Genomic DNA, 20,517 nt, shown 5'->3' on the forward strand with positions numbered 1-20,517 from the left:
TTAAAGTTCATTGTCAGTATTCATCATGTCTTTGTCTTTAAATTACCCATAGCATAACACAATTGGTCAACTTTTATAACACAGAATAATCAAAAAGACCTCTGTAAAAAAATGGATTCCTATTTTGTCAACAGAGGAGTGATTTAAGCTTCCAAAATTTGTATATAGATTGGTTCAAGCATACACTTTAATTTGCCCATAGCTTATATGAAATGCATCTATGGATTTTTAAATTACGCGACAAAAACATTTTGTCGCTACGCCCTTTGCGTTTTTTACTGTTGTACAGTGCTTGTAAATAGTTGTAAAACAAGCAATCTAAAACATATCCAACACGGTTTTTTACTTCAACGCGGCGTCACCTTAAGCATAGAGCATAGGTCGATACTATACTTCTTTGAGATTTTTATATTATCTGTATACATATACGGGGAGGTCGATTGAATCAAATCGGCCTGCGGTCAGTCCAACCATATTAAGCTGTACATGTAGAGTAACATATTTGATAGCTACGTAATCGTGTCGTTTAAATGTTATCGAAAATAATATGAAAAATTATGTACTATCAGAGAAGTTGATTCCTAGGCAGATGGGGGACTTACGTAGTTTGGTCGCGTTATGTCAAACCCAGCCACAAATCAGATCACAAATTGACATGATCCGACCAAATGACGTTGGTCTGTCAACTGCCTAGGAATCAATTTCCTCGATGGTACTTTTGATAAAACGCTGTCAAATATACTGCTTACCCTCTGACATTCACGGATACCCTGGGTTAGCCAACAGATCTAATATATTCCAGGCCCTAGACAGCTTATAACGCCTAAGCCCTGAAGCTAAGTCTAGAATTGCTCGTTGTCTGTTGCAGACAAGTGAGTAAACGAATACAAATGGTATAGAATAATAGCGTTTCTAAAGAAATATGAGAGCGATTTTCGTGTTGCAAACGTGCAACTATTTATAATATATTTCTATAGGTACTTTATACCCACAGCCACAATCAATCACTTATGCACATGATGGACTTGAATGTTTTAGAATTTAGAATACATCATCGCAATAATTGTGCCACTTATAGTCTTCCATTAACAACGAGGTAAGAGTTGAGTTGGATCGAGGTGACAAAACCATGATGATTGACTCTAGAGTAGTCCCGAATATTCATTTAGATAGAGCGGGATTAAAATGGTTTACCGTCGACCGACTTTTTAATTATGGAGCATTATTGTTATTTTTAAATACTGTCATAATAATAACGCTCTAACATTTGAATACCACTCTTAACATAACCATCGCTTCAGGTAAGATCATGAAGTATCGACGTTATTATTCGCAAGTCTTTGCCATTATACCATAATAGACCTGGATCCCAGAAGGATAAGACATAACTTACTCTGTGATGGATGAAACCATAGGTTATTAGTAGTGCCTCGTGTACTTAGAATACCTGCGAATTTGTGTAGCTCTAAGTGTGACACCTGGACAGGTACCAGGAACCAAAGTGGACTAAAAATGAGTCTTACTTTACTTATTTTCAAATGGCTAATATTTATATATAATTTGTAGATTATTGTTCTGAACTAGTATCATGTAGTGTAAGACACTTTTCAATGACCAAAACTATTGCCAGACGTTTTAAAAATAACTTTGCTGCTATTTTTTTTTCAAAGGCATTATTTTAATTTTATAAATTAATATATTATACACCTTAGAAAACAATACGATATTGCAAGAATTTATTTTCTACTAGCTGTTGCCCGCGACTTTGTCCGTGTCAGCATACTGCATAGTATAATAACAATGATGGACAATTTCCCCTGCTTCCTTACCCAAAGGGTAAAAAAGGGGCCCCATAACAAAGATATTTCAGCCAGTCCGTCTGTCTGTCTGTCCATATCCAGACTGTACCTTCCCTTTCTAACGTGTAGTGAATATTATTAATATAGCTTATTACTTATTATTATAGATACAATTGAGTATTTTTTGATCATATACCTAGTCAAGTGCCTACCTAGTACCTAGTAGCCTAGTAAGTACAAAATATTACAAAGAAAATTTGTTTCTAGCTTAAGGCGACACCTTGATAATTTGGATGTAGGCTGTAGCGATATCGATTTTTCTCAGCAATGACTAAAGCTAGGAAATTAAAGTTCATTGTCAGTATTAGACCCATAGCATAACACGATTGGTCATGTTTTATAACACAGAATAATCAATCAAAAAGACCTCTGTAAAAAAAGGGATTCCTATTTTGCCAACAGAGGAGAGTGATTAAAGCTTCCAAAATTTTTACATATTATATTGGTTCAAGCATACACTTTAATTTGCCCATAGCTTATATGAAATGTATTTATAGTTTTTAAATTACGCGACGAAAACCATTTTGTCACTTACACCCTTTCCATTTTTTGCTGTTCCATTGCTTGTTTACTATGAGAGACCGGCCCAGCCGCAATACAAAACAAGCAATCTAAAACGTATCCAACACGGTTTTTTACTTTGACGCGGTGTTACCTTAGCTCAGGTTTTTTCAAACTTTCGGATCCACGAGCCCTGTTACAATTTCCAGGTAACAGCGAACCCCTTACTAACTAATGAGGACACATAAAGTGCCAAAAGAGTGCTGCGCGTGCCTGCTAGTTATCAAGCCAACATTACGTGAATCTTGTCGCGAATCCCCTGCCGTCGAATGGCGAACCCCTAGGGGTTCGTGAACCCCACTTTGAGAAACCTTGCCTTAGCTGATGACGACAAGGATGATGACTGAAACAGGCAGTGTCGTGATTGGGTCGTGATTGGATGAACGATGAACATTAAAATTATTTTGTTGATGATTACGATGAATAAATAACAGACAAATATTTGCAGTTAATTATTATAATCAAAGTAAAATATATTCTTTTATGTGATATCTTTTCTACAAAAAATAAAGTGCCTTATAAAACGAAATAGCTCCAAATAGCTTTACTTTTATATAAATTCACTTCAATATTTATTAATTTAGAGATAACACCCGCAACTTCATTTCGCAAAATTTCGGGATAAAAGTATCATATTTCCTGAAAAGTAAAGTATTTCCGTACCAAATTTCAGCAAAATTGGTTAAGCGGTTTGTGCGTGAAGAGGTTACAAACAGACAGACAGACATTTTTACACATTATGAGAGTGAGTATAGCTCCATGTAGAGATTCACAAATTCGAAGGTATTCTAAGTACTTATGCACTACTGAGAACCTTATGGCGCATTTTCACTGGTCCAATATACATGCGCCATTGGTTGTCATAGACTCCCCGTATGCTGTATACCGTACGAGTTAACGACTAATGAAAATGCGCCCTATGGTTTCATCCATATTGTGATAGTAAGTTGTCTTATCGCTCTGGGATCTGGGTCTAACAGGTAGGCACTTGACTAGGTATATGATCAAAAAATACTCAATTGTATCCATACTTTAATAATATTCACTACACGTTAGAAAGGGGAGGTACAGTCTGGATATGGACAGACAGACAGACGGACAGGCTGAAATATCTTTGTTATCGGGTCCCGTTTTTACCCTTTGGGTGAGGAAACAGGGGAAAATTGTCCATCATTGTTATTATACTACGCAGTATGCTGACACGGACAAAGTCGCGGGCAACAGCTAGTAGAAAATAAATTCTTGCAATATCGTATTGTTTTCTAAGGTGTTATATTAATTTATAAAATAAAAATAATGCCTTTGAAAAAAAATAGCAGCAAAGTTATTTTTAAAACGTCTGGCAATAGTTTTGGTCATTGAAAAGTGTCTTACACTACATGATACTAGTTCAGAACAATAATCTACAAATTATATATAAATATTAGCCATTTGAAAATAAGTAAAGTAAGACTCATTTTTAGTCCACTTTGGTTCCTGGTACCTGTCCAGGTGTCACCACAAATTCTCAGGTATTCTAAGTACACGAGGCACTACTAATAACCTATGGTTTCATCCATCACAGAGTAAGTTATGTCTTATCCTTCTGGGATCCAGGTCTATAAAATAAATTACACGTTTAATCATCACGAAATGATTTCATTTTCTTTACTAATGTTAATTTTATTAAAAAATAAAGTACTTTGAACTGTATCAGAACTGATTACGGTTGTTTTTTGTGCGTCACATCGTTGTGTCAGTTCACAGTTTTCAACCTACGCTTTCGCCTACACAGTTGCAAAAAACTCATTTCATTGTGATTAATCCTTGATTCATAAAAAGGTTGCTTGCCTATATTTGTAGCCATGGAAATTATCATCAACAACTTGTATCGAGCTTAGGTTCTCCAGGTTTGATTCCTGTATAGGAACAACAAGTAGTTTGAAAGTTTGATTAGGACAAGGCTGTTTGCCCATCATGAAAGATTATTCAGCCGTTAGATATTGGGCAGGTGAAAAGTCGGCTCCGTGACTGATCCCTCTCTACTCTTTACTCATGTCACCCCACTGTGTTTTGTGAGTAAAGAAAGAGTGGGAGCTCTAATGATAGCGCACACACTTGAACAATTTAAAAAATAACTTTACCGTAGCGGGCTGATTTCCATAAAGGCTACAGTCTCCCTTGGTGTTGCTGAAATAATACTAGATGACGCCCGCAATTCCGTTGCGCCAAAATTCGTTTATTGCGGAGGAACCGTACATTTTTCGTGGATAAAAAGTATCTTAGAACCTTTTTCCTAGTCCTTTCCCGAAACTAAAAGTCTCCATACCAAATTTCAGCAAAATCAGATCAACAGTTTGGGTGTGAAGAGATAACAGAAACGACGCAATTTAGCATTTAAAATACGGATATTTGACTCTACCAACCTGCTCTACCAAAAAACTTTACCAACAATATTATTAACTTTATCTACCATTTTATATTTGTTCTCTATAAATTTTACGCATTACAGCCTGTATCATCAATATCGGGGCAATTATAGTGAATCATAGTAACGGCACCGAGAGAGGTTTGCGCGGTTTTTGCGCAGTTTTTTGTGGCGTGGGCTGTAACTTGGTCCTCGGGTCAGGAGATACAATAAGGTTCATCGTACTGACAATTTCGGTTTGGATTAATTAGTATAATGATTCGAAAACTACAATTATGTTGTCAGTAAAATCAGTGACGGATTAAGACTACTTGATGCCATCCAGATAGCAATCCATGCCTGTGGGCCCCAAGTCCCAACATCAGTTTTTTTCCTAGAAACTTTTTTTGGTGTGGTTTTTGGTGACGTGAAAGTAAGACGTGATGCCCTAAGGACGATTTTTTTGTGCTTCATCTGGTGCCCCCTCAGACGTGATGCCCTAGGCTATTGCTTAATTTGATTAAGGGTTAATCCGTCACTGAGTAAAATGCGGTTTAAGCTTTTATCAATTGCTGTTGAATAACTCAACAAAAGATGCATGACTTTTTTGCGGAATTAAGATTTTTTTTGAGCATAATGGTGTATCATGTATAATTATTTTCGAAAACTATGATAATGTAAAAGACCTGGCGCATTTTTTCGCAGTGAAGGAAGAGAAATGCGCTAGGCTCAAACTCTACCAACAGTTAATAGAGTTCAATAGATCGACAAAGAACTGAAGAACTTAGATTTTTTGTGTATGATATACCTACATAGTTAGACTAGACTTTAACATAGTAACTGGCAAGATAAAATGATTTTTGACTAGATATTTGATAGTTATGATTATTAGATTGTTCTAGCTTCTATTGCTCGCACTCTGACCAAAGCAAGACCAATGCTTGATTTATGTTTCTAAGATAGACCTTAGATATAATAATATAAGAATAAGTATTTACCTTTAGCTATCACTGTATGTAACAGATATAAACTGAACAAAAATCTTAGCGTTGCCATTTTGATATTCACTGCACTTCAGTTTTTCACCACCTGTAACAAATAAGAAAATCATTTATGAATATAATATAACTTGAGATTTATTATAAGGTAGACTTAAAATCTACTTTTGTTTTAATTTTATTCAGAATGCGTGACGATGAAAATTTTGTACTCTTTAGTCTGTATTTTGAAGGTTAATTTTTCTCGTGTTGGTTACGATTGCAAACATTAAGGGGTTATTGTAGTTTGTAGTGGAGTTTTGCAGGGTGACAAAAATCATTGAGGGTTCTTTTGTTTCGTATGTCGTCACAAGGTCGTCACTAAGCAAAATAATAAAATATGTCGCTATATGTTATATGTTATTAAACTTCTACGCTTTGCTCATGTTATATCTCAGGCAGATTTCATAAATTTTTCTTAGCAGCTACTTTGACAATTACTTATCAACAAACAAAGTATGGCACGTTTTAGTGAACACGTTAATTATATGTTTACATGACGTTTCGACTGTCCAAAGTTTAACCAAAACGGGCCCAGCATACGGTTAGAACGGTCGCATACGGTCGGCTGGTGCCTACAGAGCGTTTAGTTCGATTCCCGGCTAGCCATTAATTAAAATTAATGAGATACTATTTATTATGGTACCGCTGTTCCTGGGTTCCGCAGTTCTCTGTTCTACTGCAGTACATTATGACTGGGTTCTGAGTTTTTTTTTTTTGGCTGATGTTTATCAATGGATTGGCGCTTTTGTTTGGTTACTATCCAGTAGCGTAGCGTACCTTGGCGGGGCCCCGTAAAATGTTTTTGGAGGCCCTTAGGAAAGTTACAACTTTTCACAAAAGAAAAAATCGCATAGTATGTTGCCAACTATATTACTTTGCCAACTATATTAATTATTATTTTAATCTGCACGTTCGGGGCCCCCATTGTCCCAGGGCCCAGTTTTTTAATACAGCGGTAGCAACGACGCTTGAATAGATAATATCTTGGTTAAAACTTCAGAAACAGGGTGAGAACTTAGATAATAATTAAACTGCGGTTGGGGATCTTTAATTCGAGGTTTTAACTGTTTATAGTACAATTAAAAACTTGAAACCTCAAAATTTGACATTTCAACTTTTTAAATTGGTAAGATGTCAAAGTGCCGACCATTTATTCGTTACAGTTCGACAAGGCATTAAATGAATATGTCAATGATGTCAATGGGCGCTGCTGGTAAAGGAGAACTGTCAAAAATGACGTTTTTGTGTGATAGAAGCGTTAGTTCCTTTTCTCGCCACGTTCATAAACAGCCTCGTCGAACTGTACAATTTACACTGACTATTGTAACATCTTAATCTCTAAATAAGAGTAATAAATATGCCGCAGCTTTTTATGGACTTTATTTTTATATTTTTTCTTAAACGGGCACTTAAAAATACTGAAGTGAAAAACAAGTTTGCAGATTGCTTTTAAGATAACCGATAAAGGATACTGTTAGTCTTAATTTTTTTAAAACGTTGTTTAATTGATATTATGACGTTTTAAATTTTGATCATGCAACCGAAAGCTATACGATGGTATTTCAGTAGCAAATTGTATCTTAACTACGCAATTCTGTAGGATAAGAGCTATCGCTCATAGTCTTAAGTCTATTGCTTCACAAAGCACATGAAGATGAGCATGACACTTGAAACAATAAAGAACATTGCGCAATTGTCAGAGCAGAGGGCGCTATTACACATACAGTAAATAATCCGACCAATATTGACAGAAACGTTGTCAAACGTCAAAAACTTTTTGTTTCCTGTCTGTGCTGGTGCTGCACTCTAGTGTAAACAGCGCAGGAATATATCCTACTATAGATGTTCCGCGCGGCTTCGCCCGCGTAATTTAGGAATGTCACCGTCCATTTTTCCGCAAAAAAAGAAACCTATATCCTTTCACGTGGTCTATTCTACATGTGTGCCAAATAACATAAAAATTGCTCCAGTAGTTTCTTAAGATAATAAGCAATTTTAAATAATTACTCCGTTTTTTCTTACAAATTGACTATCTAACACTGAAATAATTTTTCAAATCGGACCAGTAGTTCCTGAGATTAGCGCGTTCAAATAAGCCCTTTCAAATAATTTCCCCCCGTTTTTTCCACACTTTCCTCTATTTCTTCGCTCCTATTAGTATTAGCGTGATAAAATATAGCCTTTCTCGATAAATGGGTTATCTTACACTAAAATAATTTTTCAAATCGGACCAGAAGTTCCTAAAATTAGCGCGTTCAAACAAACAAATAAACTAACAAACCTTCCGCTTTATAATATTAGTATAGATTGTATAATATAGTTGCAGTAGTCTGTTTAAGACTGTCGGCTTAAGGTGCTCTAAGCGGCCAATGACCAAGCATTAAGTTTTCGGATCTCACTCTGTACGGGTAATATGAAACACCCAGAAACGATGATGATGAGGGTCCAAAGATTTACGATCATCGTTCTGCTACTGCAACGTCTTCATACTAATAGAAAAAATGCCCCTCCATTCTGACCCCTATCATGTAGAGATAGTAGCGATAATCGCGTGTAGTTTATAAAATTATAGTGTGCAATAAAAATAAATTATGGGTAAAAACCGATTAAGTGCGTTTTGGTTTTTAATTTTATATAGCGTTTGTTCAGGTGAGCAAAAACGGTGAAGCAAAACCGGTAGAGCGACTATTAAACTGTATTTATTATTTTGAATTATATTACTAGTTTTTGTTGCATCTAACTTTAATATATTGTGTTTATGTACAAATCTATACTAAAATTATGAATGCGAAAGTGTGTCTGTCTGTCTGTTACCTCTTCACGCCCAAACTGCTCAATCGATTTTGCTGAAATTTGGCATGGAGATACTTTGGGTCCTGGGAAAGGACATAGGGTACTTTTTGTCCCGGAAAAATGTACGCTTCCCGCGTGATGATCTCGCAATAACCGTACATTTATCAGGGATAAAAAGTATCTTATATCCTTTCCTGGGACTCAAAATATTTCCATAAGTACCAAGTTTCAGCTAAATCGGTTCAGTGGTTTGGGCGTGAAGAGGTAACAGACAGAAACACATTCGCATTTGTAATATTAGTATGGATTCTTGGAAGGTTAAATATTCTGCTTACTAAGTCTCTTCCATCTACTAACCTATAAACTTTAGGTAGTAAAACAGTGGGATCTGTACCATTTTATTGTGCAATAAAACAGAATGGAATTGAACTTTTGATGATAAAATCGTATTTAAATAAGTAAAGGGAAAACCAATCACCTATCTAAATCTCCTATCTACTATACAGGGTGTAACAATACCAAGTGATAATACTTTTAGGCAAGGGCGTCGCCAGCCGATGGCGCAGGGGGGACAAGTTTACTTTACCTACTACAGTCTACAATTCATACTTTACTCACTCTCTATAAATGAGAAAAGTAGGTATGAATTGTAGGTAAAGTCGCCAGCTCATGAAGCTTTTCACTTGTACTACGAGCCTTACATCTATTACCAGATTTTAATATTATAGTGGTCGTTGTTTGCATTATATTTGGCCACTTTTTGCGGCAGCTGCCCCTCCCTACCCCCCCTGGCGACGCCCTTGCTTTTAGGTGTGTATGGGTTCCCTATATAGAGTTCGCTGTAAAAGTAGCAACGCTGAAAGATTGTTGCTCTCTGGGGTGCTCGCCTAAACAAATAAATAATCGGCCAAGTGCGAGTCGAACTCGCACACGAAAGGACTTTAGGAAAAATTCAAGTAGGTACCTACCCGGTGCCATTATTGATATAGAGCAAAAAAATCTGTATGGGAGCCCCCCTAAATATTAATTTTGTTTTGTTTTTAGTATTTGTTGTTATAGCGGAAACAGATATACACAATCTGTGAAAATTTCAACTCTCTAGCTATTACCGTTCTTGAGTTACAGCCTGTAGACAGACAGACGGACAGACATCGATGTCTCAGTATTAGGGTCCCGTTTTTACCCTTTGGGTACGGAATTCTAAAAATGGTATGTATACCTTTGGCACTTTAAACTAGCAGCTCTAATATATTAGAGCTTAAAGTCACAGTGAACTCTATAATTATATAGGGAACCCATACAAATCCTAAAGTATTTTCACTTAGTTTTGTTACGTGTTTTGTATAATTCAATTGACATGCCGCCTAGCCTGTATGTTTCCTATAGGTAACTTCCCTATACGACCTCTGAGTCAACGTTTTTTTTTTACGTGGGAGAGCCATGCTTCGGCACGAATGGGCCGGCTCGACCGGATAAATACCACGTTCTCACAGAAAACCGGCGTAAAACAGCGCTTGCGTTTCGCCGAGTGAGTGGGTTTACCGGAGGCCCAATCCCCTAACCCCTACCCTATTCCCTTCCCTACCCTCAACTATTCCCTTCCCTTCCCTTCCCTACCCTCCCCTATTACCCTATTCCCTCTTAAAAGGCCGGCAAAGCACTTGCAGCTCTTCTGATGCTGCGAGTGTCCATGGGCGACGGAAGCTGCTTTCCATCAGGTGACCCGTTTGCTCGTTTGCCCCCTTATTTCATTAAAAAAAAAAAAATTGTATCTTCAAAATGATTCTTTCAAAGCGATGCATCTCAACTCTCAAGTCATAACGGACAGCGCAGCCTGTGATACAGACCATGAAATAATTTGGAGAGAATTAAACAAATTATATTGTACCATGATACTAATATGCCACGTTTGTTATGCACTCTACACACGGTAATGTGCACTTATAATGCCATGACAACATGATGTCATCTTCAACTAATTACGTGACCTCTTAAGTGTGTACTAGGGTTAAGCTCCGTAGGTCGATTCTGATAATTAATTTTACAGTAACACAGTTTAATTATAGTCAAGTCTTAGATCTCGAAATTCAATTATATCGAGACTACTTTTCTAGATAGATATCTTTTCTAGATAATATATAAAATTCTCATGGCACATTGTTTGTGCCATAGAGAGTGGCGAACTCCAAAGCGGCTCAACCGATTTACTTAAATAAAATTTTGTATAATATGTACTTAGTACTTACATCCGTTAGGCCTGAGAATAGGTCTTTATCTACTTACTAGAAATAATTTATATTTTCTTATATAAACGTCGATTTTCATATTATGAGAACATCTTTTCAAGGACGTGTTAAAATCATTTAATTTTTTATGTTATCAAGACGGTTCCCTGAAAATAAGTTTTTGATAACATGTTGAGGCAAGACTAAGTTAAAAACGAGAATTGGGTTTAATAAATATTTTACAATTATTACAGAAAGGTATCGAGAACCCACTCAATACAAATTACAAATACCCGAGGCGTTAATACGGCAGTTACGCCTACACGACCGTGACCCTAAAGGCCTTATGACAGATCTTAAAAAAATATAATTTCAACTAAATAGCAACATTGTCAAGAAAAACCTTAAATGAAAACGATTGTTCTACTTCTTTCGACCTCGAAGATTAATCATAGCTTCTATAAACTATAATGCTTTTATTAGTTTATATAGAAACTGTTACTATTCTTAAGTCATAACGCTTTCTTATTTTATACTGAACACTGAAACACTTAACTTTTAACTACTAGAAGTAATAACTTTGTTTTCCGTTTTGTTTTGCATTTGATTTGCATTTGAAACCTGAAATGAAAAAAAATTAAAAGAGGACCGAATTGTAAGATATCCGACAGAAGCATAAGTTGAATTACAAATAATTACTAGCTATTTGACCGAGCTTTGCTCGTTATTCGATAAAACACGAAGAAAATTATATTTTCTATATATATATATAAAAACTATTTATTATTCGTAGTAAACATCACTATAATTCTAACAATATAAAAATCACATATTAACCTCACAGAAACACAATAGCACATCTTGAGATACAACTTTTTGTTTACATCTAGATTAAAATGGATTGGAACAAAGTTGTATAAGCTCTGTCATGTATTTAAATGAACAATGATTCTTGGGCAATGATGTGGAGCCGTGGGATGAACAGAAGGTCATCAGTTTTATACCTTTATACCCCACAGCCTACTGGAAAAACTTTATAGGCCAATAAACACTTGATGGGAGTATTTGCTCCAATCTGCGCGATTTTAATAACTGAATCCCAAAAAAAGGAGGGTCTAGGTTCTGATGTAGACATTTTTTGTACGTTACTAATCCTCTATTAATTCATTATTAATGCTGTTCCTTGTTAGATCCTTCAAATCAGGGTACATCTTTAATAATGTAATCAACTTTATTAGTTGAACTAAAATACAACAATCATGGTACTGACAAATAATAATTTAATCAAACATTAATGTTGGTTTTTACGGTAAAATTAATTTCAAACTTAAAGAATCGTTGATGTGTACAGATGAATTAATAGAAGGATATGCTATCCCCATGAGTCATCCAGGAATGCCCTTCTAACTTTTAGGGCTCAAATATTTACGTTTCAAACTTTGACTGACTCACACACGTAAAATTCTTAAAAATAATTCAGATTATATATTGAATACCCAGTGTTTTCCTCTTTATTGAATGGTTATACTATTATTTCCCTAACACTATGTAATAGTTAAATCACTGACAATTGCGAGTCGATAAACGAAGTAAACATTTTATGCTCCTTTATGTAAGTCGGTTAAGAAATGAAACTTCACATAAGCTATCAGCTCCACTTACATTCATGTCAAATTATTGTTTTCGTGCAGAAACAATGCGGCGTTAAACTTTTATTTGTTGCTCCAGTTACATGTTGTGGTCAGTGAAAGTAATCCATGCTATTTACAATAATTTCCACATAAAATAATTCTATATAAAGTATTTTCTACATATTTTATGCTGAAATAATTGCAACATAAACAGTTCAAAGTTTTTCCTGCTCAAAACTACACCAAGGATTTTTACTTCTTTACTCAAAATACTCTACACTTATCCCTAAATTTTACACTTACAGACACTTGTATATAATTAAGTGTAAATATAAAGTGTAGTACTCACATGTAAAGTGTATAGATAATTGTGACGTCACAGTGACGGGCGGCGAGGTGCGCGCGCGCGGCCAGACTGCCGACGCAGCCTTCAACCTATAGTAGGGGGGCGTACATAATGACACTATTATGTTAGTAGTATTATTAATTTTATAGTCATTGTGTTAATATTGGTGCTTTCTTTATGAATCAGGTATTTTGTGAAAAGGCGTTCATAATCGATGGTCTCACAGTCAGCTTAATAAGTGAAATAGCTTCCAGGTAATCTTCTTCTCTCTTCTTTTCTTCTTCTTTCTAAAATCTTGATATAATAGTGATGTATGTTATAGTGGAACATAGAGGTATGAAGATGCCTGTCTGAAATTTAGAATTCGGAGATAAAACACTTTTTTTTTATAAAACGTCATGTATTAGACATCAACGAGCTACGCACAAATCGAACATAAAAAAAATGGGGATTTTTTAAATATTTTCGATCTAGCACACATTAATCAATTTTTTTGGTTCTTTATTGTTTATAAATTTATATTTGTAAGCCTTTGAAAGATTAAAAATGTATTTTTTATTACAATGCTACTAAATTGAAATTACTTTAAAACAACGGGTTTTAAAGTAATTTCAATATGTATTATTTTAATATAGTGTCATCTTCTTATTTATTTTAAAATATTAACAGAGTTAAGTACGAATGGGTCTTCAGTATGAACGTAGCTTTACCCACAAGAGAAACACTCCGGTGCGAAGGCTGCGCTGCTCTGCGGCGAGACTTTTATATGCACGCAACTGTAACACACGTTATCAACTCTATCACACACAGTTTAAAGCCTAAATTTCCTCGGCAAAGGCACTTAGGCAATGTCAAATTTAAACAAACTTAAGGATGTGTCTATATTTAGAAATTTGGTCATCTTAACTTAATTCAAAAAAGGTTTTATTCGGCTATCAAAGTGAAGATACCGAGTAAAATGTTGTACCTACTCCACAAGGCAGGTTACACTCTAGAGTCTAGACAGAAGAAATAAGAATTGCGTAAGTCCTAACCATGTTTACCAATCACGAGCTTTTGCCCGCGGCTTCGCTCGCGTTAAGAAGTATTATTATATACAAACTTTCATCCCCTATTTGAACCCTTTGGGGTTGGAATTTATCAAAATCCTTTCTTAGCGGATGCCTACGTCATAACATCTATCTGCATGCCAAATTTCAGCCCGATCCGTCCAGTGGTTTGGGCTGTGCGTTGATAGATCACTATGTCAATCAGTCAGTCAGTCACCTTTGAGTTTTATTTATTTAGATTTACATTTTTTTTTTATGATACTAGCACTATCATACAAAATTAATAAGATGAAGAATAATTATATAAAAGAAAAAAAAATACTTTTGAATTTCAAAAGAAAATTATGATAATATTCAGCAAGAATAGTAGTAGACAGGCGGACAGTCAGATAAGTCTTAGTAATAAAGACTCGTACCTTTTAGGGTACGAAACCCTAAGAGGAATCAATGATTTCATATTATAGCGTCTCAGCATTTTTGTACGAAATAGCAGATCTATTTGAACTAAGAATGTTGCTGCGTATAATTTATGAATACGTAATATAATTACCGTATATTCATTACAATACATATATTATACATAACTAGATGACGCCCGCAACCCCGTCGCGCAAAAATTAGTTAATCGCGCGGGAACCGTACATTTTTCCGGGATAAAAAGTATCATAATATGTCCCTTCCCGGAACTTTTTTTTTTTAATGAAATAAGGGGGCAAACGAGCAAACGGGTCACCTGATGGAAAGCAACTTCCGTCGCCCATGGACACTCGCAGCATCAGAAGAGCTGCAAGTGCGTTGCCGGCCTTTTAAGAGGGAATAGGGTAATAGGGGAGGGTAGGGAAGGGAAGGGAATAGTTGAGGGTAGGGAAGGGAATAGGGTAGGGTTTAGGGGATTGGGCCTCCGGTAAACTCACTCACTCGGCGAAACACTGCGCAAGCGCTGTTTCACGCCGGTTTTCTGTGAGAACGTGGTATTTATCCGGTCGAGCCGGCCCATTCGTGCCGAAGCATGGCTCTCCCACGTATAAACGCTGTTTGATATCGAGGTACTCAAAGTATCTCGATATCAAACAGCAAAATCAGTTCAGCGATTAGTATTATACTGTTACACCTACTAACAATCCCTCACTTAATATTAATTGGTAGATAGGCTACTTGCATTACTATTAAAGTAATGAGACATAGATGATGGTGATGCTGTCCAATTAGGGTTGCCATCCGTCCGGATTTCCCCGGATTTGTCCTAGTTTGAAGGGCGTCCGGGGTGCGTCCGGCCGGTTTTTTGAAAAGCGTCCGGGTGAAATCCAAACACTTTTGATGAGAGAAATTTAACTTTTAAGTCATACAGCAATAAACGAAAGATATAAACTCGCTAAGCATACACACGGTTTCTTGCACGGACTTGAGTTAGTCAGATTTTTACGAATTCTTTTTGGAAAAGCAAAAATTGGCAAGACCTTATCGTAAATACTGTTTAAATGTCCGGGAATTTTGTCGTGCCTGACCGGCGACGGGAATTTGGGTGATGGCAACCCTATATCCAATTAATTAGTTTCATACCAGCGTAGCGGTAGATGGCGCGCGCGCTGACCACAAGACAGCAATGGCAAAATGTACAGCTCAGGTTACGTAGAGTCAATTCAGACCGCGACGCGACGCCACGAGGCGAGGTGAGGCGCGGCGCGGCATATTTGTATGGATTTGACAGGTTTCAACTACGTGTCCATATGTCTTGCGAATTTGTCAATTATATAAAATAAATGCATCTACGCGACGCCTTGCGGTCTGAAACCAAGCATGCGTCGGTCACATACGATATTCTATTGTTATATATTTCCGAAAATATCGGAAAATCTTTTTTCTTTTTTTATGAAATAAGGGGGCAAACGAGCAAACGGGTCACCTGATGGAAAGCAACTTCCGTTGCCCATGGACACTCGCAGCATCAGAAGAGCTGCATGTGCGTTGCCGACCTTTTAAGAGGGAATAGGGTAATAGGGGAGGGTAGGGAAGGGAATGGAATAGGAGAGGGTAGGAAAGGGAATAGGGTAGGGGATTGGGCCTCCGGTAAACTCACTCACTCGGCGAAACACAGCGCAAGAGCTGTTTCACGCCGGTTTTCTGTGAGAACGTGGTATTTATCCGGTCGAGCCGGCCCATTCGAGCCGAAGCATGGCTCTCCCACGTATTGATCTATCACGTACTATCTTGCTATATGCAGCATGACACCGACTTTACTTTTTAAATAAAATAATCTTTACTTTGACTTCCTTTCAAGGAAGAAATAGTAGGCAGATAATAAATTAAGCATTAGAAAGAACCAGCGATATTGATAAACATATCGGCGCGCATGCATCATTGTTCGGCGCGACAATCACAGCGACGATAAAATATAAGGGCGGAGACGGACGGGTAGAGATACCGCGATATATACAAGATAGATGTAATAAACTTTAATCTGTCTTTCAGTCTGTCTGATTGTCTTAGTGGATTTTGAGAGTATAGGAAATGTTTGTTTTGCTAACACATTTGAGCAAAGTGCTTTTAAATAACCAAAACCATGTTTTGATATGGAGGTAATATAGAACCAGAGACATACGTGACGTGTAGAGGTACCGCGATGTACCTGTCCACTGTCCATGAAAGCTATATAAATTTTAGTCTGTCTGTCTAAAATAAAATAAAAAAATAATTAAATGTGTTTATTCCAGGTATCATAGACCCGATATAAATAATTCATAAATATAGCAGCAGATTTGGACACTAACTACTTGTACCTACTACATGTTTCTAAACAACTAAAACTATCTGTGCGCATATTAATAAGGCCGGAGACGAACGGGTAGAGATACTGCGATACACTTGTCCAGGATAGATATATAAACTTTAGTCTGTCTGTCTGATCGTCTCACTGACCTTGAGGACCTGCAGTCAGGTACGAAGAGATTGCTGTAACACTGGGTAAGTCTAGAGAGAGATCAGAGATACTTATTTAAACGTCATATTTTTACAAAGTGAATAATATTATAGTGATCACTAGGAAGTTAAAAACCAAAATAAATAAATAAAAAAAAAAGATGTTACTACACTCTTAAATTTGCAATAATTAGCTGAGCACTTTATAATGTGCTCAGCTAAATCTATATATATAAAACTCAAAGGTGACTGACTGATATGGTGATCTATCAACGCATAGCCAAAACCACTGGATGGATCGGGCTGAAATTTGGCATGTAGGTAGATGTTATGACGTAGGCATCCGCTATGAAAGGATTTTGATCAATTCTACCCCCAAGGGGTCAAAATAGGGGATGAAAGTTTGTATATAATAAGACTTGCTAACGCCAGCGAAGCCGCGGGCAAAAGCTCGTTAAGTTATAATTCAGCTAAATTGAGATATTTAAATTACAGTGAATAAATGTGATATAAAATTTCTTTATTTTTCCTTCATAAATAAATCATACGACTTTATTTATTGACCTCAGAACAGGAAAATAAGTCTATAATCTGTGTTATTGACCATCGATGTTAAAATCGGCCAAACCCGCGCGCTGTGACTATGTGACCAATGATTTATCAGCGTAGATACGCCGCGATGTCGGCGGGACTCAGGCAGGTCCTTGTGGGACTTTTATTGAGTCGCCATCAAATAAAATATCAATACGATACTGGCGGTTTTATTTTATTTTTGGTTGGCAAATAACATCATTTAAAATATCCTCTATTTTCTGTCTGTTCGAAAATAATCGACCAAGTGCGAGTTGGATTCGCCCATGAAGGGTTCTGCGGCAGGAATAAGGTTTATTTTTATGAAATTAAAAGGTTTTTGATTTATTATTTCCGTTGATTTGATAAAGTTAAATTAAGGTTTACCATTTATGAGATATAAAAAAAAAACTACTTGCTAGATCTCGTTCAGACCAATTTTCGTTGGTAGTTTTTATAGTAATGTAATTCATATATATTTTTTAGACTTATCACTTTAGCAGATATGGGGGACAAACATTTTACCACTTTGGAAGAGTCTCTCTCGCAAACTATCGTTAGAAAAAAATGATAACCCCAATATGATTTTTAAAGACCTATCCACAGATACCCCACACGCATAGGTTAGATTTTTTTTTTAATTGTTTTAGTTGTACCTATGGGGACCCCTAAAATTTTTAATAATTTTTCCATTTTTGTATCAAAATCTTAATGCTGTTCAAAAACTACATCTACTTACCAATTTTCAATAATATAGCTCTTATATTTTCTGAGAAAAGTGGCTGTGACATACGGACCGACAGACAGACAGACAAACATGACGAATCTATAAGGGTTCCGTTTTTTGCCATTTGGCTACGGAACCGTAAAACGACAATCTTTGGAATAAATATGTTCATGCAGCTAATTATTATGATAAGATGAAAGAGAGAGAGGGAGAGAAAGAAGAGCAGATCTTCTATAATTACTTAAGGGGGTGACTAACCCAAAATTGTCGATTTTATAATTCATTTTTATACTTGAAAATAAGCCCCGAATTGTTTCATTTTTTAAACATAGATACTACATTATATTTCCGAGGATTTGACCTATCGGAAACACGATATCTTAAAATTTTCTCGATAGAAAAAAATCACAAAGATGCATCTAATTTTGCACGAATTTTTCATTTTTTGCCGTAACCGTGCATTACACTAAGTTAATATTTTAACACATTGTATAAAATTCTATCATTGAGAAACTGACCTAGCGCATTTTTAAAATGTTGTATATTTATCGTGTTATTAAGAAAAAACTATCTTGGCGATAATTCCGCGTCGTCCTTTTTCATCTGGTATATGAAAAACGAGCGTGAGTGTGAAGAGAGAAGGACGATGTATGATTTCTCGCATTAGTTGCCCTCTTAATAGTATAAATATTTTTGTTTATCCCAATTACACTTACACACCCTTAAAGCGGGGATCAATCTCAATCAAAAACGATAACCTTGCACACAACCAAAGACCAAGCGTATACGCATCGCAATAAGATTCATTTTAGCTTACCATAAAATTGTAACAACAAGGGCGGATCTTCTCTATTTTTCATGTTTTTTTTAAATATCTTTGGAAATAAATATTAAGAAACAAAATTGTTCGGTTAAAGAAATTTTAATATACATTTACTAACAATTTATTCAAATAAAATGTATAATTATCCTAGTTAATACTTATATTTCGATGAAATAGAGTTTTTTCGGAGGTGAGTTTGTAAATTAATTACAGCCAAAGTATTACGTTTTATTAAAATGTTTACGGTTTAAGGTATTCTAAATATTGTGCTTTATATCTCATATTTTTTAACACTTCGTTATTATATTGGAACTAGGTAAACCGGGAGTCACGGAATAACAAATTGGGGTTTATCCTCGCCTTAAGGTACAATCAGATATGTATATGCAAAATTATCATTATACATAATGATAATTTTGCATATATAAATATCTGAGTTGCGAGTCGCAACTCCTTTGCGCCAGAATTCGTTTATCGCGCGGAAATCTCACATTATTTCGGGATAAAAAGTGTTCTATGTCCTTTCCCGGGACTCAAAGTACCTTCATACCAAAATTCAACAAAATTGGTTCAGTGGTTTGAGCGTGAAGAGGAAACAGATAGACTTTCATATTTAAAATTTATTACTAGTATTAGTATGGATTTGTAACAAGAAATCGGCTATTGATTGTTTTTACATAATTGCCAAAACTTCCTTTCGTTGTAGTCGGTTAAAAAATGAAGTTATGTCCTTTGCAGTTATCGGTACAAAAACAGTCTCGTAGCAGGTTCTCCCGGTTCGGGGGTCATTGAACCCGACAGGTTTGCCCGATATATTGACCTTCCGATCGTTATGTAAAATATTATGTAACCTGTCATGTAAAACCAGAATAGAACAGTAATTATTTCCAGGAAATTTGTTTAACAATGATTCTTAATATGTATGTATGGTATCAAAATTTCTGCCTCATTGGCGTGGAAATAATATTGTCTAATTATTTCAAAACATTTTCTTTTAATCTTATTCTAGTTAACATGCAACGTGCCACGTGCCGTTAACGTGCAACGTAACAACGTCTTATTTGAAAAGATCTTATTACATATTATAACAGTAAAGGCAAAAACATATACAGGGTGTAACAAAAATAAGTGATAAGACCAAAAATTTTTTTCACTTTTGTATGGGGAAACTCGTGACGCTCGGGCCCTTGCCCATACAAAAGTGAAAAAAAACGTTCGTCTTTCAGAGCTGCTACTTTCACAGTGAACTCTCTACAAGGAACACGTACACACCCTTAAGTTGTATCACTTAGTTTTGTTACATCCTGTATAGAGACCAGTATATTTATTACTTTATGGTAAAACATAATATAATTTATGTAAAATATTGTTATGTAAATTATTATATAATATAATAATAATATATAATCACAGTGTAGTAAATAAATGTGATATCATCGTGTCGCGATGTTCTTTGCATTTCTTCGAAATGGCTGGCCCGCTTTTGATGAAATTTTGTGTGATTAACGGGTAGGTCTTTTCCAATTTTCTATTTTGTCTGTGTTATACCCATAAATGTTCAGGCCTTATAAACTCATAATTTGAAAGCTAC

General features: G+C 35.8%; 1 protein-coding gene across 1 annotated transcript in view; it reads right to left on the reverse strand.

Annotated features, from left to right (window-relative positions):
• LOC121738380 overlaps window positions 1-12,923 on the reverse strand; it is a 51,409-nt gene extending 38,486 nt beyond the window's left edge. The window contains exons 1-2 of the mRNA XM_042130384.1: window positions 12,845-12,923; window positions 5,805-5,895 (exon numbers count right to left, since the gene is read on the reverse strand). Coding sequence (XP_041986318.1) covers window positions 5,805-5,862 — 58 coding nt within the window. The 5' untranslated portion in view covers window positions 5,863-5,895; window positions 12,845-12,923. The remainder of the gene's footprint in view (window positions 1-5,804; window positions 5,896-12,844) is intronic.
• Between the last annotated feature and the right edge of the window lie 7,594 nt (window positions 12,924-20,517).

This window comes from Aricia agestis, chromosome 2 (genome assembly GCF_905147365.1).
Source record: "Aricia agestis chromosome 2, ilAriAges1.1, whole genome shotgun sequence".
In the NCBI taxonomy this organism is placed as follows: domain Eukaryota; kingdom Metazoa; phylum Arthropoda; class Insecta; order Lepidoptera; family Lycaenidae; genus Aricia; species Aricia agestis.